This window comes from Paramisgurnus dabryanus, chromosome 1 (assembly GCF_030506205.2).
Source record: "Paramisgurnus dabryanus chromosome 1, PD_genome_1.1, whole genome shotgun sequence".
NCBI lineage: Eukaryota > Metazoa > Chordata > Actinopteri > Cypriniformes > Cobitidae > Paramisgurnus > Paramisgurnus dabryanus.
The window spans coordinates 73,563,347-73,588,858 of NC_133337.1; the positions used below are offsets into that span (position 1 = coordinate 73,563,347).

The following is a 25,512-nucleotide window of genomic DNA, read 5'->3' on the forward strand; positions in this document are numbered from 1 at the left end:
TGAAATAGAATGGTTTTGACTGAAATTTTGACATTTGCGGCTGCCCTGAGAATTTTCGCGTGTTGGAATGGGTTTAATGGTGCACTGGAACAATCCTTCCTAAAATGCATTAAACTTTTGTTTACAAAGACGTGAAACTCACCAAGTGGTCAGGGGTGTTCACTGGTATGCTCACACAAAAATCGCTCCAAAAGACGCATTCCAACAGGTTTTATCGTAGTTTTTACCAACTCCATTGACTTGTATTAGATGTCCTGTGAGGTACGGTATTACTCCGCGCCGGGAACTTTGTTTCTATTCTTGCAATTGGCAAAGGTGGATTAGCGCCACCACCTGGGCTGGAAAAATTTAGAAAAATAGGTCCACAAGTTAACAACGAATGCTAAAACAGCTGTTGGAAAGCATCTTTTGCAGCGATTTTTGTGTGAGCATACCAGTGAACACCCCTGACCACTCGGTGAGTTTCACGTCTTTGTAAACGAAAGTTTAATGCATTTTAGGAAGGATTGTTCCAGTGCACCATTAAACCCATTGTAGGGGTCTGAGCTGAAACACAAACACGCGAAAATTCTCAGGACAGCCGCAAATGTCGAAATTTCAGTCAAAACCATTCTATTTCACCATAAACAATCTGAAAACAGGGCTTTAAGTTTAAAATACTGAACTTGTCCTTTAATAATGTTAAAGTGAAAATGCCCAGAAGATAACAACAGATAAGTCTTGATAAGACAGAATCTTGTTTCTAATTGAGTTATTAATTTTATAGACTATTGAAGCTATAGTATGCCTTCATTGTATTTTGTATTTATGCATACATTACATTAAAAATAGGCAATATGTAAAACGAACAGGTATAAATATATGCAAAAACCTACAGACAGGATGAATACTTGTATATGAGAGACGAAGCTCTAGATATTATAAATATGACAGGTGCTATGATGTAATGACTGTGAAGTCTGTTTTAGGGTCTTGACTAGGGCTGGGATAAACGATTATTTTTTTTTAACAATTAATCTAGCGATTATTTTTTCCGATGCATCGATTAATCTAACGATTCATTTTATCAGTCCGATTCGACTTCGATTCGATTCTCGATTATCTCCCCATTAATTGACTAATAGCAATTTATACATGTTGATTTACATATCTGAATGTAAACATTTCAATATATGTTTTATTGCTCTTAAAATTTCTAAATAAAAAAGACTATAAAAGTGCAAAATAATGCATTCTTAGTCAGAGGTAGCATTCAATAAAGTGTTTGCAGCGCATACTGTGCAGTTTAGTGACAGTATAAAAATCTCAAGTTCAAATTACTTTATTTTACATGCATTTATGAGCAAAACCTCTTCAATGTGCCTTTTGATTGTCAGTGTATTTTTTATAACTTGATTTGTTTAACCCACATTGTTTTCGTGCTGTTCAAGTCCATTTAATGACAGATATAAACACAATTATAGACTAAAGAAGCACATACATTATTAAAACTCTTTCTCTTTAATTTGTTAAGATAGATTAGGACTCATTTACTGCTGGACAGAAAGTGAATGAAAGCGCAGTCTTCTGGCAACAGTGACATATTTCATTGCTTTCTGTTAAATTGCTCAAAGTCATGACTGTTTAAAACACACTTGGCATCACATTCATGATTTTATGGTAAAATTTAACTTTTTCGCGTCAATCCACAAGCATTTAAACCTTAAACAAAGCACTTTCACTTTAGTTGAGCGTGAGCAGCGCAGCAGAAACGATTGCAGCACTGTTGCTACAGAGCCGTGAGCTCGCGCTACTCATGCGGCAGGGTGCATGCTTGTTAACATGGGCGCTGAAAAAAACACGCGCCGCTTACCCACTGCTCACACTTGCTGTGTGAGACTAGCGTGGACAGAAGCCACTCGCGTTGCTATACTCTACGTTATAACATGGATAAGTTGGCTAAATGTTAATGTTTTGTTATTATTCATTCTGTATATTATTTAGTTTTTTGCATTGTCCTATTTTGTTGTTCTGTAGTAAAAGTGAATAAACATAAAAATTCAGTTAGGATGGACAAATATTAAAGTATTTAGCTATGCATATTCGTCTAAAACACATCCTCAATTATGTTTATTTCACATACAGTGCCTGTGAGCAAGATGATGTAAAATACGGGAGTCTGCACGTGGTGTTTATTTTGAAATTGACAGGATTTTTGACTTTTATTTTATATTTACGGTGCGGCTTCAACGCGGCGCACGTCAAAAATAGACTAGGCACCTATCTTTAGCGAAACGGCACGTAGAGCAGCTTCTGGGACGCTCTTGAAACGTGCCGCGGCGCATCTGATGTAAACACAAACAAGCATTGACTAGAATGACTGCGATGAGTTCCGGTTGCCTCTTCGGAGCCGTAACGCGCCGCATACTCGTGCGGTGTAAATCCGGGGTAAGACCTTAACATTTGCGTCTCTTTCTCGTCTTTCCGATCACATATGTTTGTACTATAAGCAAATGGTTCGTCAAACTACATCGCTTCCAGCAGCGCAGGTGTCACTGATATAAACGCGAGTTTTGTCTTAGCTTGCTTAAACTTTAGAAAACTTTACAACTATTAGCATTATGTGCGAGAAGAACTCTTTATTTGGCATTGCAGCTCCTTGTGTGTGCCTAGAGAGACCTCTGCACGCGAGAGACCGGCCGGCTGCTGCATGAGCACAGAGAGAGAGCGCGAGCGAGAGTCTCGCTGCGAGACCCGCGGTGGATTCATTGGCACGTATTATAAAAATAACTCGAAGTACGAAGTAACTCGTTCATTTTTTAAGAGTGAATTATTTTACATGTTTCTCTGTCACACTCAGTCTAACATGCGGGAGGGCAGAGTTACCCACGCCCACTTATTTGCATTCCGCGGAATAGACGGAATAGAAAAATCTGTTATGTCTGACATTTTATTCCACGGTAACGGAATATACCGTCATACCGCCCAACCCTATGCACGTGTGGAAAAAAAACAGAATGGCAAGAACTGATATCACAGTTTCGCAAGTGCATTAAAAATCTACTTAAATAAGTGACGATTGTATAAACACTTGCCTAGGTTAGGTCATCTTTTAGCGGACCACTAGGGGGCCACACCACACTTTAAGAACTACTGTAGTAAGCCTGCATGATTCAGGTGTTATTTAGGTGTGATTTTCAAATTGTCCTGCACATACAGCCAGGGGCGTCATGCACCATTTTTTTAAGCGGCACAGTGTGCACAGCTCACAGAAATTTGTGCATACACAGACATTAAACGAAATATTATAGAGCTTTCAGTCTTTTCCAAGGCACTTACATTTCTAACAATCTGAACACCCCTGCTTTCATGCAAAAACCTCCAAAATAAATGTGTTGACCGATTTTCATATGAAGTACTATTCAATCGGAATAATGACATATTGATATCATATTTACATCTAAAACAGCATATTTTATTTATTTAAGTTTTAATAAATTACTTGTTTAATTATGTCATTAATACATTTTGCACAACAACTGCATTATCCTATAAACTTAATTTTAAATCCATAAAGTATATGACGAAAATGACATAAGCTATAGCCACGTGATTGATTTTAATGTTCTATAATGATAAAAAAAAGTAGATAAAATTATTAGAGGAACGCATTATTTCATTAAATTTTCCTCATATGTGAACGTGTGATTCTCCGCCCCCGTGAACTTGCGTTGTACCAAGATGAATCTAGAAATCTACTAATATAACATCAAGACTTTTAAACCATACATTTTCTACACAGAGGAGGTTAAAGGAGCATTTCAGAGCTTTAGTGTGGGTGCGCGGTATTGATGATCGACATTTTCTACAATAAAGTTATGGTAAGTACTTCAATATTTACATTTAAGTCATTTTTAAGTATTTGTTAAAGGGGCGGTGAATTTGTCGATTTTATTGTTTTATACTGTTGTCTGATGTCTACTTATGATGTTCGCGTGGTTTTTACATTCAAAAACATCAAAAGCAATAAGTAATAGGCTATTTTGTAACATGGATTAGTGGCTCTCTGGAGAAATGGTTCGTTTGAAGGGGCGGGCCGCATTGAAGACCTGAGCGTAAACACCCACTGCTATGATTGGACACCTTCATTCCCCGTCATTACATGTGGGGAAATGTTTTATAAACATTAATGTGATAATAGCAGCCGAACACAAATATGTTTGAGCCACAAAAGATTCTGGGTGCTAAAGATGATACACATAAATGACAATACGTATATTAAAGTAGAAACAAAACTCGACGTGACTAAATTACCGTATACAACACAGTAAGCGCGCATCAGAATCTAAACTGCGGGTAATAAATCCTTATCAATAACTTTCTATATTTCTATTGTGCTTGTGAGGTTGCTTTTACATTCACGTAATGTTAAATACCACAGTTATATGATAAAAAATAAGCTTTGTTGAGTGTTTGACCTTTCAAACGCAACTCGCCTAAATTACCGTATACAACACAGTAAACGGGTATCAGAATCTAAACTGCGGCTGATAAATCCTTCCTTATAACTAACTTTGTATATTTCTACCTTTAAATTACAGTCGTATTGTTAAGTGTTGTACCTTTATTAATCGTTTAATGTTTTTAGTAAATTAAAACAGTCAAACAAACGTGTTTAGATACGGATGTTACAACAGGACATATCAAGCAATCTCTTCTAACAAAGCAATAGTGAAACGCAGTAACTTAAATAAAGTAAAATGTCTTACTGTGTATACTGCTGTGTCATTGTTGTCAGATCCAATATTAGTGGTGCTTTTAATCAGTGGTGTCAAAAGTATTCATATTCATTACTCAAGTACAAGTACAGATACTAGGGTTTAAAAAGACTTTTGTAGAAGTTGAAGTATCAACTCAAGCTTTTTACTCAAGTAAAAGTGAAAAAGTACTAGTTTCAAAACTACTTAAAGTATAAAAGTAAAAGTAATGTAAGGAAAAAAATGTCATTAGAGAAAAAAGCCTAGGCCGCACCACAGGGGCCTATTGTGCACTACCCTATCTCCTCTAAAAAATGTTTCTAAAGGCCATAATAACTATAGTGTTATATTAAAAATGTTAATGTTAAAAAATTTGGGATGCACTAGGACCAGGGGTAGGCAACGTCAGTCCTCGAGTGTCGATGTCCTGCAGATTAGCTCCAACCCTTATAAAACTTTGCTTACCTGTAGTTTCAGGTGACTTTATAAACCTTTATTAGTTTGTTCAGGTCTGCTTGATTAGACCTTGAGCTAAACACTGCAGGACATTGGCACTCCATGTTGCTTACCCCTGCACTAGGCTATCTGTTTCAACCGCATACGGTATATGCCCATTAAAAATGAACGCATTTCAATACAATGCAAACAAATACATTAAAGCAGTGGTTCTTAAACTGGGGGTCGCGAGATGGTGCCAGGGGCCCCAGTTTTATAATATTTTATGAAATAAATTACTTTATTATAAATTCTGTGTAAACCTCAGAAAAATAAGGCTACTAAACAAACGCAATACATTGTATAATTTAATATGTTTTGTTTAATTCAAATTTTAAGTTTTAGAATGTTTATGTCAGACATTTTCTTTGGGGGGCCGCGAAGGAATCCACTGTACACAAGGGAGGCCGCAAAAAAAAGTTTGATAACAACTGCATTAAAGAACCATATATGTGTACTACTGAGCATTAACATGTGTTCCATAGAGAGGAAGATATGATGACTAGTTGCCTATAAATATTGTAATGGTGCAAAAAGTCAAACTTCAGAGCAGGGCCGCTGCTGGCCAAACTTTTACAGTGGTGCCCTCTTTAGTTAAAAAACAACAAAATCACACACAACTATAGTATGTGTGAGAATAGAAATATGCTAGTGTTCTCATTTATAATTGTATTTTGACAGCAACACAAACTACAAATATGCAATTATATATTAAAGCCTATATTTCTGCATCTGTACTTGTGTAGCTAATGGACTTTAGTATACTTTACTTTAGTCAGTATAAATCCAAGCAATTTTGGAGAATTACTAAATGTCTTTCTTGTAAGTAAATTAAAAGTCAGGTTTAAGGAAACAGCTGATGTCTATTAACAAAAGCAAAAGTTGGTATGCATGGTTATGTGTTTGATTGATTTAACACTCAAGCATTCAGCTAAGTAGGTTTTGTTAATGCAAATAAAATTTAGGGCAGTTATTAGCATATACAAAACAACAATGTCTTTAGGATATATATCTTTGCCATGCTTCAAAACGCAACGCAGCACAATGTTATGTAAGTTGAACAACTGAAGTTACATGATATAGGCTAAATTGGTATTGTTACACTATTTGAATCACACAGATGAGTTGGTGTCAGCAGCCAGCTATATATTTACACAGGCTTGTGAATGTGAACTGACCTGAAAGTGATGGGCGAGTTTTTTTTCGTACTTTTCCATTTGAAGACAGAATGCCGCGTTCTGTTACTGTACAAACGGATGGCGGATGATATCAAAGCATTGCGAGAGCAAACTGCGCCGCATGCTTTCTAATCGCTCTCGCGGTTCTTTTATGTTTATCTTTGCAGCGCTAGAGAAACAAACTTTTGATCATCTGCAGTCAGCTGGGGGGGCGGGGATTGCGTACAAACCAATAGGGAGTGGGAATGGTGTATGTTTATACTTCTCATCCAACCACAATCGCATTCATCTGGATGATGCAATTTATCAAGATAGGTTTTTATAACGATGACGAGCCGGAATGTAAAAAAAAGAAAACAAGCCGAAATTAATAGAAGTAACGAGGCGATTTTTAAAATGTAAGGAGTAGAAAGTACATATAATTGCTTGAAAATGTAAGGAGTAGAAGTAAAAAGTCGTCTGAAAAATAATTACTCCAGTAAAGTATTTGTACTTCGTTACTTGACACCTCTGCTTTTAATCACAGTCTCTCTGCAAATCCAGCATCGACTTCTTTACAAATGAATCCGTGTACACAAAGTTAACAAACACTCCCCACACGAGCTGGAACTTCTTCAAAAGCAAATGTCATGGGTGACGGTTTGTGAGGGCGGAACCAAAAGCGCGGAAGACAATGGTTCCGCCCGGACGCTTTACTCTGAACACCGGAATTTCCGGGGTTTCCCCGAAGACGAAATCAAGCCTGATTTCGCCCAGGTGGGGATAATTTACACAGCGGTTGCTGATAGGCTGATGAGGAGAAGAGGTAGAGGATATAAAGACCTTTGAAGACATCAAACGGGGTGCTTGTTATGTACTTTGTGTGCGTTGTGTTGCTGCTTTGCAGACGCTTGTGCTGGCTTGATCGTTCCCTTGGATAAGTAAAGGAAGGAGAGACAGCTAGCGAAGGAATATTGGGAGAGTTTTTCACTCGTGAGTGAGCAAGACACAGAGCCAACGGGATTATAGATACAGGAGGCTATTGACAACAAAGAGTGAGTAACGGCCATTGGGTTCATCGTGTGATATTTCGAAGAGGAGTTGCTTGGTGTGTGTCTTTCTTGTGTTTGAGGTCCCTGGCCCCACCGGAGAGGGAAGAGTGGGCGAGCCGTGGGTTGACCGGAAACACGGACGAAACATTTGTATAGGAAGCGCCGTCTACGCATCGATCAGTGGCCCTGCGGGACAAGAAAGCGTGGGTGAGCCAGAGAAGTAACAAACAACACATCGGGGCTGTGAGTAATATAAAGCCTACTCTCAAACGGTGACCAAACATCGCCCAGCTATCCTCCCGAGGGAATTGAAGCCTGGTGGCTAAGTCCATATTTAATATCACGTGAAGTGTGTACAAGAGTGTCGTGGGTGAGTTTCACTTATTACTTGGTGTTGTGCCGTGCTTGCTGTGTGTATGCTGTGCTTGTAGCGACCAAACCGCCCGACCTCGGACGAATCGTGAGAGGATTACATCTGTTGTGGCCCGAGTCCTACGGAGAGAGTGAAATTCAGCCTTGGCCCCGGGTGTGTTAGAGAGAGCTTCACTCTTCGATAGAGCGGGCAGTGGTGAAACCCAGTGGTGGATAGGAGTGAGTATTTTTGGAAGTGCACTGTGCGGATTGAGGGTCATAGTTGTGTGTGTGTTCGACCTATCCAACAGAAGCTTGTGGTGGCGGAGCCTCAACGAAAGTTTGCCCCAACTCGGGACCCCGGCTGTGGAAACAGGAGGGGGAGTTCGGGAAGCGTTCGGCTCCGTGCCACTGGACCCATCAGTCCCTACGACGCCCGAGAAGTTTGAGTGGACGGGTGAAGGAACACGGTGCACCGACGCTGTAGCGAAAGTCCACTGTCTGTGAGTGAGTATAAAGAACCCCTAGGGCTGCGAGTAACTTACCCTGTTACCTGTGTCTCCAGGAAAGCTCTGTGTGAACGAAGATCCCCAGTGTTGTGAGTGACTTACCTCTGTGAAGTGTTATTGACCTGTGCTTACAGCAACCACTTACCTGTGTCTCAAGGAATGCTCTGTGTGGACGAAGATCCCCAGTGTTGTGAGTAACTTACCTCTGTGAAGTGTTATTGACCTGTGCTTACAGCAACCACTTACCTGTGTCTCAAGGAATGCTCTGTGTGGACGAAGATCCCCAGTGTTGTGAGTAACTTACCTCTGTGAAGTGTTATTGACCTGTGCTTACAGCAACCACTTACCTGTGTCTCAAGGAATGCTCTGTGTGGACGAAGATCCCCAGTGTTGTGAGTAACTTACCTCTGTGAAGTGTTATTGACCTGTGCTTACAGCAACCACTTATCTGTGTCTCAAGGAATGCTCTGTGTGGACGAAGATCCCCAGTGTTGTGAGTAACTTACCTCGCCGAAGTGTTATTGACCTGTGCTTACAGCAACCACTTACCTGTGTCTCAAGGAATGCTCTGTGTGGACGAAGATCCCCAGTGTTGTGAGTAACTTACCTCGGTGAAGTGTTATTGACCTGTGTTGACAGCAACCACGTACCTGTGTCTCGACGAATGCCCTGTGTGAACGAAGATCCCCAGTGTCGTGAGTAACTTACCTCTGTGTAGTGTTATTGATCTGTGCCTACAGTGACCACCTACCTGTGCCCCAGCGAAGGCTCCGTCGAGTACAAGGATCTCCAGTGCCGGTACGCTCTGCGCGAGCGAAGGCCACCAGTGCTGTGAGTAACTTACCCTTGTGTGGTGACATCGACCTGTGTTATAGCAACCGTCTACCTGGTGCCAGCAAGTGCCCTGTGGTGTACAAGGATCCCCAGTGTTGTGAGTTGTTTCCCTGCATGGTCCACTAACGATCTCTGCTTCCAGTAGCGGCTGCAGAACAACGAACCTAAAGCATAGGAGAGAGAGAGAAGACGGAGAATTAGAGCAGCAGTAAAATCGCATCAAAGCACCTTGTGATAACCTTCCTGTTCTTGATTCTGCCTCCAGGAAGAAGCGGAGTGCGCCACGGGTTCTAGGACCAGTGCCTTAAGGAGCCCCTGTCCCCGGTCCTTGTCACGAGTGGCCCTGGAGGGCAGAAGAAGCCATATTAGTTTTTAAACTTGCCCTTTTCCCCTTTCCCTTTTTCCTTTTTAAATATTTAAATAAAGTTTATTTTAAACGTAGTATACTCGTCTGTCTGGTCATTGGGGTGGTCTTGGGAAACTCCTCGAGGTGGAAGAGTTGAGAGGGGTGTGACCTTTGGTATATTTGGGTCCGCCCCTGGCCGTGACAGATTTGGCGTAGTCGGCAGGATCCCACCTCGAGTTGAGCGACCAAGGCTCTCCAATGGCCGACGACGAGTTGCCCGAAGCCCCACCCCGTGTTGTGCCTGAAAGGCCAGAAGCCCCACCCCGTGTTGTGCCTGAAAGGCCGGAAACACCACCCCGTGCCATGCCCGTGTTCCTGGGAAACCCCTGGGTGCAGAAGTACAGTGGGGTCGAGTCCGAGGTCCGTTTAACTGAGTGGAGGGCCCAGATCGAGTATTTGGCCGGCCTTCAGGGGCTGAGTGCTAATCAACAACAGCAATTTGTGTTAAACTCACTAGGAGGAGAAGCCCGGCGAGAAGTACAAGCCGCCTCCGAGGCCGTTCGAGCTACCGCCCAGACCATATTCCACTTCCTTACCGAGCAGTATGGTGATACTACCCCTGTGGCCTCCCTGAGGGCGCAGTTCTTTAACTGCAAGCAGGGCCCCCACCAGTCCATTCGAGCCTTCGCCCTGAAGCTGCGCGAGCAGTATGCACGCCTGCAGTGACGTCAAGATCATGGGTTGGGAGACGAGGAGACCCTGTTAAGGGACCAGTTTCTGCTAGGGCTACGAGAGGGTCCCCTACGTCAAAACCTCAGAGTACAGTTTAGAAGAGACCCTGAACTTACGTTTGATGACCTGAAAAAGGAGGCCATGGCCTTGGAAGGCGACCAAGCGGAAGTAAAGGAGGCCCCCGTATGTGCAGCAGTGAGTGGCCCGGTGGCGGCCTCGGAGGTAACGGACTGGAAACAAGCATTGAAGATGGAACTCCTGAAGGATGTGCGAGATCAGATGGCCGAACTAACTAAGGCCTTAGTAGGAGAGCTGCGCCTGGGGCCAGGAAGGAAAGAAGAGGGGCCCGCCCCCCGAGAACGAACGTACTCTGACCGAGGCCGAGATGGGATGAGGCGGCCCTGGCAGGCTAGTCGGCCCAGGTTCGAGTGGGACGAGCAAGGGAGGCCCATTTGCAATCGGTGTGGGACCGCAGGACATGTGAGTAGACAGTGCGGACCACGAAGAGCCTCCGAGGGGGGTTTTTAAGACGACCCCCCACAGTGGATCATGTGGTCGGCGCCCCCCAAAGTGACCCTCATAGAAGAGTGGAACCCAAGGACGGGATGATCGGGCTTAGCCCAACAGTGGAGGTCCAGGTATGTGACACCACGGTGCGATGTCTCGTCGATACTGGCTCCCAGGTCACCTTATTTTCAGAAAGCTTGTCCCACGAGTTATTTGGAGCCTACCCCGCACATAAGGCTGAAGCGCCCTGGCTTACCCTGAAGGGGGCGAACGGCTTAGAGATCCCCTATATCGGCTATCGGCTCACCGACTTCGAACTGTATGGAGTACGAGTCCCGCAGAAGGGGGTCATCATCGTACAGGACCATTGTCTCGGCCGTCATCGAGCCCTCCTAGGTATGAATGTTCTCTCGGAGTGCTGGGAGGAGCTATTTCGGGCTAGGCCCGTACAGACGATACCGAGGGCTGAACGGCCGGGCTGGGAGCGTGTAGTGGCCGATTGCCGGCGAGTACAGATGGCTAAGAGCCGAGACGGCCGAGAAGAAGTTGGACGAGTGGCATGTCGGTTTGCACTGTCAGTACCAGCAAAAAGTGAAGCCATAGTGTGGGCCAGAGTTCCACAGCAGCATCAAGGACCTGAGGGCTGGGTGTTGGTCGAACCCCACGAAGACTGCACACAGGTGGGAGTGGCCCGAGGACTGACGGTGGTGCGACGGGGTCGGGTACCGGTAAAAGTCTGTAATGAAAACCCCTACCCAGTACACTTACACAAGCACCAGCGGCTAGTAACGGTGACGCCGGTCGAAGGCCATCAGGTGCGGGATAAAGAGGACGTGAGTTTCCGGCGGGTGCACCCCGCAGTGGTTGAGGTAGCACTAACACAAACAGAAGGAGCGTCTAGGACGAGGGAGAAAAAAGGTACCGGCCCATCTGACAGGGGACTCCTTACGAGGAGAGGACCTGGAACAGGGACAGGCCGAAGAGCTTCGGGAACTACTGGAGAGATGGCAACACGTGTTTTCCACCCATGACGAAGACTATGGGTGTACAACAGTGATACGACACAGTATCCCTACGGGGGAAGCTGCACCGAGTCGGGAGCGGTATCGGCCGATACCCCCCACCTTATACACAGAAGTTAGGACCCTCCTACAAGGTATGCTAGAGCAGGGGATTGTGCGGGAGAGTAGCAGCCCATGGGCGGCACCTATAGTGTTGGTCCAGAAGAAGACGGGGGCATGGAGGTTCTGTGTGGACTATAGGAAGCTGAACCAACTGACCAAGAAAGATGCGTTCCCCTGCCTCGCATTGAGGACTCGCTGACAAGTCTGACCAAGTCTGCATGGTATTCCACCTTAGATTTGGCCAGCGGGTACTGGCAGGTACCGGTTGAGGAACGGGACCGAGAGAAGACCGCCTTCACCACGCCTTTCGGTCTTTTCGAGTGGGACCGGATGCCCTTCGGCCTTTGCAACGCTCCCGCCACCTTCCAGAGATTGATGCAACGATGCTTGGGAGGTCAGTTAATGGAATCTGTGCTAGTATACCTTGACGATGTGATCGTGTATTCCCCAGACTTCGAGTCTCACCTGCAACACCTGGAGAAGGTGTTCCGAGAGATGGAGAGGTACGGGTTGAAGTTGCAGCCGGAAAAGTGCCACTTGCTGCGCCGCAAGGTGCAGTTCTTGGGACACGTGGTGAGTGCGGCTGGAGTGGCCGTTGATCCCGGGAAGGTATCTGCAGTGCGGGATTGGGAGGCCCCCAGGACTGTAAGGCAAGTGAGATCATTTCTAGGCTTTGTGGGATACTACCGGCGATTTATAAAAGGGTTTTCTAAGATCGCCAGACCCTTGAACCAGCTGTTGGTCGGGACAGGGCGACCACGGGGGCGGGGATCTCCCACGGTGGAGTGGACCACAGAGTGTGAAACGGCCTTCAGGGTCTTGAAGCAAGAACTTTTACAAGCCCCGATTTTAGCGTATGCAGACTTCTCCCAACCCTTTTTGCTTTACACAGATGCCAGCAACCTGGGCCTGGGAGCGGTGCTCGCACAGAAACAAGACGGTGTAGAACGGGTGATTGCCTATGCCAGCCGGAGTCTCCATCCCGCCGAAAGAAATGATGCGAATTACAGTTCCTTCAAGCTCGAACTGCTGGCGCTAAAGTGGGCCCTGAGCGAGAAATTTAAGGATTACCTCTGGGGAGCCAAGGTAACCGTGGTCACTGACAATAACCCTTTGGTACATTTGCAGACGGCCCGGTTGGGAGCAGTAGAACAGCGATGGGTGGCCCAGCTAGCCAACTACGACTACCAGCTGCAGTACCGTCCGGGGCGTGAGCACACCAACGCAGATGCCCTTTCCCGGTTGCCAGCAAGGGAAGGCTCGAGGGGCCCGGCCCCACTCGAGGAAGAACAAGGAGAGGTAGGGCTGATGGTTGGAGTAGTGGAGGCGCCTGGGAGCCAACAGGAGGCAGCGCCCGTAAGTTGGGGATGGGACCCCCAGCGTTGGAAGGCTAGGCAGCAGGAGGATCAGGAGCTGCGGAATCTGAGCGAGTGGCTTAGGCGGGCCCGGCGACCGACCCCCGCCGAGAGGCAAGCTCAGACAGAGGTGGGTCATAAAATACTGGGACAGTGGGAGAGATTGAAGTTGAGAGAAGGTGTATTGTGCAGGACCATTCGGGACCCGGGGACCGATGAAGAGGTTAGCCAGATTGTGGTACCGGCCAGCCAAGTCCGGGCGTTGCTGGAGGCATACCATGACCAGATGGGACATCAGGGGCAGGAACGTACCATGTCGTTGCTACGCCGACACTTCTATTGGCCAGGGATGGAGGTTTCTGTGAGTACGTTCATTCAAGCATGTCCCCGATGTACTGTTTAAATCTCGGCAGGAACCACGAGCACAGATGGTCCCTATCCACGCAAAGGCCCCCCTCCACATTGTAGCGATGGACTATCTGACCCTGAGTCGTCCCAAGGACCGGTACCAGAACATCCTAGTCGTGACTGACTTGTTTACCAAGTACGCCTGGGCTATCCCCACCCTCGACCAGACAGCGAGTACCACGGCCACGGCGCTATGGAGGGCGGTCTTTCAACCATTTGGGTGCCCTGAGTTCCTGCACTCGGATCAGGGCCCAAATTTCGAATCCCGTATAATTCGAGAACTATGCCAGCTGTACGGGTGTATAAAGACCCATACGACCTCGTACCACCCCCAAGGAAACGGAGGATGTGAGCGCTTCAACCAGACCCTGTTGAACCTGTTGGGAACTCTGGATCAGAGACGCCAGGATGATTGGGTGAGTGCTTTACCGAACTTGTTGCAAGCCTATAATAACAGCGTACACAGTACGACGGGGTATGCCCCCGCGTACTTAATGTTTGGTAGACACATTCGCTTGCCCACAGATCTCCTATTGGGAACATCGGGAGGTGAGGGAGAAGGGAGCGTGACCGAGTGGGTAGGACGACACCACCACCGTATCCACTTTGCCTACGAACAGGTCAATAAGAGGATCCAGGCAGCCGGGGAGAAGAACAAGAGGCTGTATGATAGGACGCGCGGGATGCTCCCTTGCTCCCTGGAGAAAGGGTACTAGTCCGGGACAATCGGCGACTAAGCGGAGGCAAGTTGAGTGATCGGTGGGAGGCTAGGCCGTACATTGTGCAGCGGCAGCAGAGGCCGGGGCAGCCGGTATACACGATCCGGCCAGAAGGGAAGCCCGGACCGGATCGGGTGGTTCATCGGAACATGATCCGCCCCTGTCCAAACTATCCCCCACCAACCACAGAGGTGGCTCCTAAGGAGCCAGTGGCCGCTGCTCCTTGGTATGAAGGGTGGGTTATCTTCCCAAGAGGTCCGGTAGAGGGACCGGCCCAGGCGGCCCCAAGGGAGCCCGAGAACTTACCTGTTGTAGCGGGTCCAGCAAACGAGGTAGCCCAAGAGGCTCCAGGAGAGCCGGACGACTTACCTGCTGAAGAAGCCCCAGAGCCCCTACCACAGCGTCCCCAGCGGGAAAACCGGGGACGGCCGCCCATCCGGTATGGAGAGTGGGACACAGGAAGCGGTTCTAGGGACTAGAACCATTTCGGCGGGGGAGGATGTCACGGGTGACGGTTTGTGAGGGCGGAACCAAAAGCGCGGAAGACAATGGTTCCGCCCGGACGCTTTACTCTGAACACCGGAATTTCCGGGGTTTCCCCGAAGACGAAATCAAGCCTGATTTCGCCCAGGTGGGGATAATTTACACAGCGGTTGCTGATAGGCTGATGAGGAGAAGAGGTAGAGGATATAAAGACCTTTGAAGACATCAAACGGGGTGCTTGTTATGTACTTTGTGTGCGTTGTGTTGCTGCTTTGCAGACGCTTGTGCTGGCTTGATCGTTCCCTTGGAGAAGTAAAGGAAGGAGAGACAGCTAGCGAAGGAATATTGGGAGAGTTTTTCACTCGTGAGTGAGCAAGACACAGAGCCAACGTGATTATAGATACAGGAGGCTATTGACAACAAAGAGTGAGTAACGGCCATTGGGTTCATCGTGTGATATTTCGAAGAGGAGTTGCTTGGTGTGTGTCTTTCTTGTGTTTGAGGTCCCTGGCCCCACCGGAGAGGGAAGAGTGGGCGAGCCGTGGGTTGACCGGAAACACGGACGAAACATTTGTATAGGAAGCGCCGTCTACGCATCGATCAGTGGCCCTGCGGGACAAGAAAGCGTGGGTGAGCCAGAGAAGTAACAAACAACACATCGGGGCTGTGAGTAATATAAAGCCTACTCTCAAACGGTGACCAAAACATCGCCCAGCTATCCTCCCGAGGGAATTGAAGCCTGGTGGCTAAGTCCATATTTAATATCACGTGAAGTGTGTACAAGAGTGTCGTGGGTGAGTTTCACTTATTACTTGGTGTTGTGCCGTGCTTGCTGTGTGTATGCTGTGCTTGTAGCGACCAAACCGCCCGGCCTCGGACGAATCGTGAGAGGATTACATCTGTTGTGGCCCGAGTCCTACGGAGAGAGTGAAATTCAGCCTTGGCCCCGGGTGTGTTAGAGAGAGCTTCACTCTTCGATAGAGCGGGCAGTGGTGAAACCCAGTGGTGGATAGGAGTGAGTATTTTTGGAAGTGCACTGTGCGGATTGAGGGTCATAGTTGTGTGTGTGTTCGACCTATCCAACAGAAGCTTGTGGTGGCGGAGCCTCAACGAAAGTTCGCCCCAACTCGGGACCCCGGTCGTGGAAACAGGAGGGGGAGTTCGGGAAGCGTTTGGCTCCGTGCCACTGGACCCATCAGTCCCTACGACGCCCGAGAAGTTTGAGTGGACGGGTGAAGGAACACGGTGCACCGACGCTGTAGCGAAAGTCCACTGTCTGTGAGTGAGTATAAAGAACCCCTAGGGCTGCGAGTAACTTACCCTGTTACCTGTGTCTCCAGGAAAGCTCTGTGTGAATGAAGATCCCCAGTGTTGTGAGTGACTTACCTCTGTGAAGTGTTATTGACCTGTGCTTACAGCAACCACTTACCTGTGTCTCAAGGAATGCTCTGTGTGGACGAAGATCCCCAGTGTTGTGAGTAACTTACCTCGCCGAAGTGTTATTGACCTGTGCTTACAGCAACCACTTACCTGTGTCTCAAGGAATGCTCTGTGTGGACGAAGATCCCCAGTGTTGTGAGTAACTTACCTCTGTGAAGTGTTATTGACCTGTGCTTACAGCAACCACTTACCTGTGTCTCAAGGAATGCTCTGTGTGAACGAAGATCCCCAGTGTTGTGAGCGACTTACCTCTGTGAAGTGTTATTGACTTGTGCTTACAGCAATCACTTACCTGTGTCACAAGGAATGCTCTGTGTGCACAAAGACCCCCAGTGTTGTGAGTAACTTACCTCTGTGAAGTGTTATTGACCTGTGTTGACAGCAACCACGTACCTGTGTCTCGACGAATGCCCTGTGTGAGCGAAGATCCCCAGTGTCGTGAGTAACTTACCTCTGTGTAGTGTTATTGATCTGTGCCTACAGTGACCACCTACCTGTGCCCCAGCGAAGGCTCCGTCGGGTACAAGGATCTCCAGTGCCGGTACGCTCTGCGCGAGCGAAGGCCACCAGTGCTGTGAGTAACTTACCCTTGTGTGGTGACATCGACCTGTGTTATAGCAACCGTCTACCTGGTGCCAGCAAGTGCCCTGTGGTGTACAAGGATCCCCAGTGTTGTGAGTTGTTTCCCTGCATGGTCCACTAACGATCTCTGCTTCCAGTAGCGGCTGCAGAACAACGAACCTAAAGCATAGGAGAGAGAGAGAAGACGGAGAATTAGAGCAGCAGTAAAATCGCATCAAAGCACCTTGTGATAACCTTCCTGTTCTTGATTCTGCCTCCAGGAAGAAGCGGAGTGCGCCACGGGTTCTAGGACCAGTGCCTTAAGGAGCCCCTGTCCCCGGTCCTTGTCACGAGTGGCCCTGGAGGGCAGAAGAAGCCATATTAGTTTTTAAACTTGCCCTTTTCCCCTTTCACTTTTTCCTTTTTAAATATTTAAATAAAGTTTATTTTAAACGTAGTATACTCGTCTGTCTGGTCATTGGGGTGGTCTTGGGAAACTCCTCGAGGTGGAAGAGTTGAGAGGGGTGTGACCTTTGGTATATTTGGGTCCGCCCCTGGCCGTGACACAAACGTTGTCCACGCATTGCTATTGTTATGTTCCAAGCCTCCGAATTGAAGTATTTAGCTTCTGTGTTGTTCCCACACGGTTCTTCCACAACCGAAAATGCATTTCCATGGTATCATAACAGATCACTGCATCAAAATAAAAGTCTTTTAGAAAAAATTTATTTAAAAGTCATTTTGGTTACATTTGTCAATCTTTAAAGACATGTTTACTTGTTGAGACACACGTGTGTCACGCGAAGCTGTGGGCGGGGCTACAAAAGTAGACGTGTCCTTTTGGTTATGGGGAGGTGTTTCAATTCTACTTTGACGTCATAGATTTCCGAATTCCACACTGGAGTGTTTAGCTGGCTTGGTGCCAAAAACGGTTATATTTCAGTAAGACGGATGTTTTCAGTTCTGAAACTTGCAGGATGTTCATTTAAGTATGATGACCTCTTATATAACAAATTATCAAGTTAAAATTGAGTTTTTGATTCACCGCTCCTTTAAGTCATTTTTAAGTTAAACTGAGTGAAAATCTGAGTAATTACAGCATACAAACAAAAATCATATTGCTGAGCCAGAGGAACTGAAAGCAAGATAGATTTTCCGGTTGGTTTTAATGTTTAAAAACGAGTGTTTAACTTTATTGTGATTGTACTGATTGTTTGAGACACATCTCTAGTCAAGATAAATAATAGTAAATTGAAATGACTTGTAAATCCGAGTTGATTCAACAAAAAATTTTAAGGCAGCAAAGTATTTTTTACAGTGTAGGTATACGATGTTTGTTATAAAACAGATATGTTTTCTCCTCAGTGTAACGCACCGAGCTAACAACGCTTAATTTATTGAGGAAATGGCAAGGCCACTACACCTTAACAGTGAGTATATTATTTTTATATTTCTTATATAACATATTTGTGTGAAAACTATTAGCTTTTTTGAGATTTTTGAGTTTTTTTCTATTAAGAGTCGCTGCGCCGTATGGCGCCAACACACATGCACACATAGACATGAAAAGTTGCTTGCAACCTGCACCTTTCTAGAGCACTATCGGATATGCCCGTCGCGCTTTCATGTTCAATGTGGCAATCCAGTCGAATTAACAATCATACAGTAGCCTATAAAGATCACGTCAAGAATGAAAACATTGTGCTGGGTTTTGTTGTAAAAATAATTTATTCAGTCCACAAGAAAATTACCACACTTCCAGCATATACGGTGAAATCATGTAGTATTAGCAATGTACGACTTCACTTACATCATTTTAAAGAGATTCCAAGCATTATGTAGACATGACATTTATCTTCTGATGGTATGAAAATTATTTTTTGATAAGTTTTTGAAAAGACGTCACTGATGAAGAGATAACAGAACGTGCATTATGTATATTTTCTTAATTTTGTGAAAAGCACAACATTCAGTTTTTTTAGACACACAAAAAATGACACTTTAACGTTTTAAATGATGTATAAATCATATCTGTATGTCCAAAATCAGCAGAGAAATCCAAGGCTCTTTGCGCAGTAAAAAAAAAATAAAGAGTTTGCGCCGCGACCGCAGGGAAAGGTTAATATTCATAATGTTTGTTTTTAACAATGTGCCGCACGTCGAAAATAAACATAGCGATTAAGTGAAAGTAGCGCATTAAATTTGGACACCCCTCTGGCTTCGCCAATGATAAAAAAATAACTGTACTTCTGTTTAAGACTGTTTTCTTTTCATAATGTTGAACAGCAAAGAGCTAAGAGCAGCCATTTTTCAGAATGTTCAGAAGTGTAAAATTGGAGGATATTCTGTATTGATCTGGTTTTATTTATTACATTGGCTTTATTTGGTACATGTACGCTCAGTGATACTTTTTCACTTCTTACAGAGTACTGAGGCTTTGGAGATTCACACACGTGACACGAAAATGGGAATTTGTTAAACTCTGAGCATAAGCCGTTCCATGTTAAGATTCATTTCCAGTGAGCAGGTTGTGCTGGAAAATTTGTGAGACTTTATAAATGCCTTCAATTTGTAGAATGTTTTAGGTGTTTAATGTTTAAACTGTTATGAGCTTTACTACATGTAAGAATGCTAAAATTCAAGTTTGCTGAACACTGAGTGAGAAAACCTTTCCTCAGTTACTTACATTTTATAGTGTTTTGACAATTTTTCAAATATTTGTAAGATGTTTGAAGAAGTAGTTTCATAAGCTCTTACTTAGTGTGAGAATGCTAAATTCAAGTGAAATTGTGATTAACATTTTGTGAGGAACCCTCCCCAGTTTTATATCGGGGTTTTTGGACAAATCGTTTGATTTGTTAAGTGGCAATTCCATGAGCTTTGAGTACTAAAATCTATGTGAAGCTTTACTGAACACTTGGGTGTTTTCCTGTACAGGGTTTAGATTAATCCAGGACTAGGCCTTAGTTATATTAGGACATTTAGGTAGTTTTTACAAACGAACCTAATAAAAACATTATTGGTGTGTATCTTGAGACAAAACAATGGCACTGATATTTGTTAAGATATGTCTGTGCAAGATGATTTTAAATTAAGACAACTAAAACATACTTTTTAGTCTGGAACTAGGATAAGCCCTGTCCAGGAAACCCCTTGGGGAAGGTACACTCAGTTACTTATATTTGATTTAAATTTTCATAAAATATTTGCAACTATGTTGTTGTATAAAACTTTGATTTTGTATTAAAAAAAAATATTTTCTAATGTCAATTGTAAGCAGACCATTTCTGTATATTTACAATTTATAGTATTACAAATAAATTAAAAATTAATAAAATGTTAAAAAACAGTTTTGAGTGTATCTTTTTCTATTAGGACATCCGGAAATAAACAATTCAGCATGGTTTCTTACTAATATAATTTTACCAATATACATTTTCAGATAAATTAAAAAAAGAATGCTACCACTATTGAAAAAAGTTAATTGGGCAAAAACCATAGTTTCTTATTTTCAATTGACTTAACCTGTTATTTCCCATTGAGCCAATGTTTACAGATCGTTGCCACAATTGATCAAATTTAATTCACAAAAAAAAACTATTGGCCCAAGTGAAAAATGTCAATGTTACCAGTCACTAGAATTTTTTGAGTTAGGGCAGCAATTTTTTTACAGTGTATAAGAAAATAATGCACACCCAAGGTGGTACCGTGTATGCATTATTTTCAAATAATTCAAAGGACCGGAGTCAATTATTCTGTTATACCACGTTTACCACAAATATTGCTCTGGTGCCTATTTTTGAAGACATTTGACAAGTTAGGTGTGTGGTTATCAAAAAATAATGCACACCCGTAGAACATTTCTCAACCAATCAGAATACAGCATTCAACAGGCACGTGGTATAAAGTAATGTAACACGATCAAAACACGAACAAAATGGCGAAAATCTCTGAAAAGTGACAAGGATGCAGCACAGAATTGATAATATTGTGCATATTAAAGGCACACAAGGCAAGTCTCAGTATTATTTCTCTACTAGCTCCCCCTAGTGTCTGGGAGTAAATGCGTTCTATATCTAAGACTATACGAGACTGAAGGACACCGGGTCGGATACAGCGAACTTGCAAGTGGGGTATTCTTCCTACAGACGGTAGGGGCGGGCGAGAGAGTCTTCATTCGTCATGTAATGAGTCGTTTAACCATATACCGACTTACGAAGATGATTTATTAACATAAAAATGCTGCCTTGTGTCCCTTTAAACGGATTAAAAGTAAAAAAAAAACAGATTAATGGATGCTGCTTTGATTTTGAAGTTACATGCAAAATATATTTGGCTAAAACACGTGCCCGTGCCCCCTCAGTTTGAATGGGCATGACGCCTCTGTATACAGCCAAAGTGGGTTAAAATTTCAGCTAATAGATAACCAAAGTTAATACCTTCAGTACAGCCTTGAAAAAGGACAATTACTGTACTGACAGACAAGAACAGTTTATATCAATTATATATTTTTTTTAAATACATAGGTCAATAACTTGTAGTAAACTAGGCTTCCATTTATAAACCACATATAAGATGAATTCTTTCTTAAAATTACATTCCATTTTTTTTGGTACTGGCAACCATATTTTGCTGCTGTTTGATTGTATTTTTGGATAAGAAAGCTAATCTGAGATAAACTTTTTGTTGTTATAGAAAACAAACCTAAAGTCATAAATACTACTTATAAAACTAATTTAAATTTGACTTGGTTTATCTAGGCATTACACAGTATGTTTTACAATTTCAGCATATATTTGTTGTTCTTGCATGTTTGTTGTTGTAATTTGCCTCTACAATTCTTGTTTATATTGTCCCCACCCCTTCCCCTTTCCACAGTTTTTGCGTCTCTCTAGCAGCACACATCCTTCCAGAGTCTATGATATTATGACAGCCCACTGGAAACTGACGCAACCCAACCTTGTGGTATCAGTGGTTGGTGGTGAAGGGAGGTCAAAGGTCACGGGCTGGGTGCGAGATGTGCTCAAGCAGGGACTGGTTAAAGCTGCACAGAGTACAGGTGTCTTCTCCTTATTTCTATATGTAATTGTTTGGTTTCAAAACCTAGTAAGCTGCTTATGGACACAGTAATTTATTGTATCACTGTAGTCCAGTGGTCTCCAACATGGTTGCCCGCACAGAGTCTGTGACGTGCCTGCCAAAGCACATTTTATTAATAGTCTTAAGTGTAATATTTATTTATTGCATATTATTTATATTAGCTATTGGCTTCTTTTATATATGTTAACATTTGAAACAATACTTAAACATCAGCAAGTAAAAACTAATTTAATCAACAAGTAAAACAAAAATATTTTGAGTAGACTATATCAAAAAGTAGCCCTCCAGATTGTTTTATCCATTGTTGTAGCCCTCGATCACAAAAAGGTTGGAGACCCCTGCTGTAGTCTATCCATTAAGGCTGTTACATAATATAAAAAACTTGTTTCAGCTCAGGGGTGTTCATACAATAGTCCAGCTAACCTGCCATTCACGGTTCAGCGAAGGATTTTAAATGGCCTGTGTGTTGTTTATTAAAAATATTATGTGGCCTGTTTGACAAAAAAATTACAAGCCATGCAATTCTACAGTGCCAATACCGCTACAACGTAAGTGGCCATTATGTAGCAAAATGGTGGAAATTTGGATTATTTCAAGTGATTTTATTAATTTTGAGCGTTTCAATCTAAAATTCCCTGAGCAGCACTGTGTTTTCATCTGCATATTTGTGCTGTTTATTTGTGTTAAACAATTTTGGCAGGGCTAGTAAAAATGTGAACCACTTGCTTGACCAGGCCAGCAGAAAAATCCTGTGAATTTAGCCCAAGGGGCAACTTTCCGATCTCTCTGATAAAGCCAATACGGAAGTGACTTAAATTGCAATTCATCGACTACCAATAGAGGCTGCCTCCAAAAGGGAGTAAATTACCATAGACCCCCATGTTAATATGCCGAACTTTAGAGCAGAAAATAGTTTTTGGTCTGTATAGCTAATTTTGCCATTCATGACAACTGTGAGAGGGGTGAATTTTTTTAAGCCTTAAAGTTCAGCTTTACCCACATTCCGCCTCTTTACCCATTTGCGGATATCCGCGAGTGATGCGCTGACGCAGGCCAGGATGGTGACGGCAGGCACTGCCTACTATTGGCTTCAAAAATGATCTTCAGAAACCAATGGGGGATGTCACAGACACTACGTTCATTTTTTTTTACAGTCTATGGTTGAGCCCTGGGCCACAAATATTTAATAATAGAGTAAAATTGGAGTCATCCACTTATTATTTTCAGTAAATCGTATGTTTCGGTATTGACAAATTTTTTTTAAAAGACCAAAAATTTAAAGACCAGAATATCCACTTTACCTACATTTTATAAACACTTGACAAGGCACATTAGGAGGAGTCTGGAGCCAAGTAGGGGTGTAATGATACATTCTTTGAATCTACCTTTTGTTGGACTTTAAGGCGTCCAAAGCATGTTCATCAATGGAGAAAGACACAAATATCTAAATTGAATATTTATTGATCAGATATGAAAAAGTTACAGCATGCTGGGTCGTCTCAAGTCCTACAGCAGGATTCGACGAACTCCCAGCTCAGGAAAAAACATGAGTATATATCGTCGTTCTCTCTTCAGATTCCTCCTCCCCCTGAACAGGCTATTCATTAGTTAAACATACTGATTTTCACTTTCTCTAAATGTAACATAGTTATAAAGCAAGCAACTTGTTTATTGAAACCATCTGTTCTGTGTGTTTTCCCTTCAGGGCTTTGTTTCTACCCCCAACTGAAACCACAGCCTCTCAGCTTTTACACACACACACACACACACACACACACACACACACACACACACACACACACACACACACACAGACAACTTTCTTGTACTCAGCACAGAAATCATTGTTGTAACAATACACATGAATTAAGATTATAAACAGCACAATTAGTAAAACTCTATTGCAGACACTATCAGTCTGTTGCATAGGGATCTAAGACAGGGAACGCAACAACATCCACAGGTCACCTGGATAGCCACAAATACACCAATGGACACTAATATAGAGGTTACTATTGCCCTCCACAGTCTATCACACTGCATAAATCAGGTGTATGATGTCGTTGAATTTTTTGTGTAATTCAATTCAATTCCCCCATATCTCTTTAAGCACTGATCTTGTGGTGTTGTCTTGGACCTTTTGTCAATTTTCAGATTACCTCCACTGTTCATGCTAAATATTATGGTAATTATAATTGCAGTTATAACCCCTAGGGCCCACAGAACCTTCCAATTCCCACACAGCTTCATCTCTGTGGAAAAATACACTTATGGTTATTGTCTAAATTCAAAAAACACTCTTAAACCTAATACTTGATAAAAGGTAGGAGTATAGTGAAAGAAGTAAAACGATAATACTAATACAAAATTAAAAGGAAGTAACACGATTATAATAATAAAAACTAAAACTTAGATGACATTCACAATGAATAAACTGTAATTGTGATGTTCAGGTCCCTGAACACTTCTGTCAGGATTTCCACCACCCTATGGAAATCCAATTTATCTAGACCACACCCCAGCCGGGGAGTGGATACACCTGTCATTCCTTTTTTCTCACACCAATCTTTCATGCATCCGAGGCTGTTGGTAAAATTCCCATATGTTGGTAAATCAGTACAGTTTTGTTTGGTTATTAAATGAAAAATCAGTCTGCCGTCGTCCTCATGAGTAACTGCACATTCACCTGTGTGTTTGTTTTGACTTACAACCTTTTGTATTCCGTACTTGGCCTTGAATTGTACGGCTATACCTGCTCCGTAGGCACAGTCTGCACTTATGCAGTGTGCTAAATGTTCTGTTGCTGGGCTGGGAAAAAAAATGTCACCTGGGAAAAAAATGTCAACTTTTTTATGTACAATCTTACAACGTGGTTGTTAGTTCTGTTGATGATGCAGTGTTGGTGTTGGTGTATCTGGTTCTGTCTGTTCACCACCCTCTCTCTCTTGGACCTTAGTCCTCAGGTCCACACCTGTGTCTGTTAGAGACCCAATCAGCATTTGTAACAGCTGGGTCGTTGTCACAATGTCGTTGTGTGGTAGCCTGGCAGGAAAAATGTTTGATCAGAGCAGTTAGTTTGTCAAAATAGACAGCATGAGTTAGTGGCAGGATTGGATCCTGCACCAAGGCGTTCCGTAGGCCTGGAAACTGTCGACCTGTAAGCAATTCAAAGGGTGTAAAACCAGAAATCCTGTTAACAGAAGAGCGAATAGACATTAATGCAATTGGTAATGCGTCAAGCCATGTTATTTTTGTCTGTGCACAGATTTTGGCAAGTCAAGTTTTAATGTCAAAGTCAGGTTCAGTATTTCAGCTTTACTCTGGCATTGGAGTGACAAGCAGCCCCGAAACTATATGTCAATTCCAGTGCGTGTTTGTCAATTTTGTCAGATCTAACTTTGTCTTGGGAAACCATGGTTGGGGATATAAGTGGTTTATTAGGCAGTTGACAACAGCCACTTCATTAGGTACCTTCACAGCCTGTAGTATGTGTTAGGCTTCGCTAGCATGTGTTATAGGCCGGCCTTTCCTGGTTTCAAACCCACCTATCTGCCATATGGCAGTTCCATATATACTGCACCAATCACATATGCAGAGTCACTA

At 43.6% G+C, this 25,512-nt stretch overlaps 1 protein-coding gene across 5 annotated transcripts in view; it reads left to right on the forward strand.

Annotated features, from left to right (window-relative positions):
* LOC135734533 (transient receptor potential cation channel subfamily M member 4-like) overlaps positions 1 to 25,512 on the forward strand; it is a 564,782-nt gene that overhangs the window by 74,387 nt on the left and 464,883 nt on the right. For 2 of the 5 annotated variants that reach the window (XM_065253379.2, XM_065253378.1), the window contains 2 exons: positions 18,175 to 18,239; positions 21,688 to 21,868. In XM_065253379.2, the coding sequence (XP_065109451.1) occupies positions 21,736 to 21,868 (133 nt within the window). In that variant the 5' untranslated portion in view covers positions 18,175 to 18,239; positions 21,688 to 21,735. Of the gene's footprint in view, positions 1 to 3,811; positions 3,861 to 18,174; positions 18,240 to 21,687; positions 21,869 to 25,512 lie in introns of those variants that run through there. The other 3 variants (XM_065253375.2, XM_065253376.2, XM_065253377.2) reach the window with 2 other exon arrangements.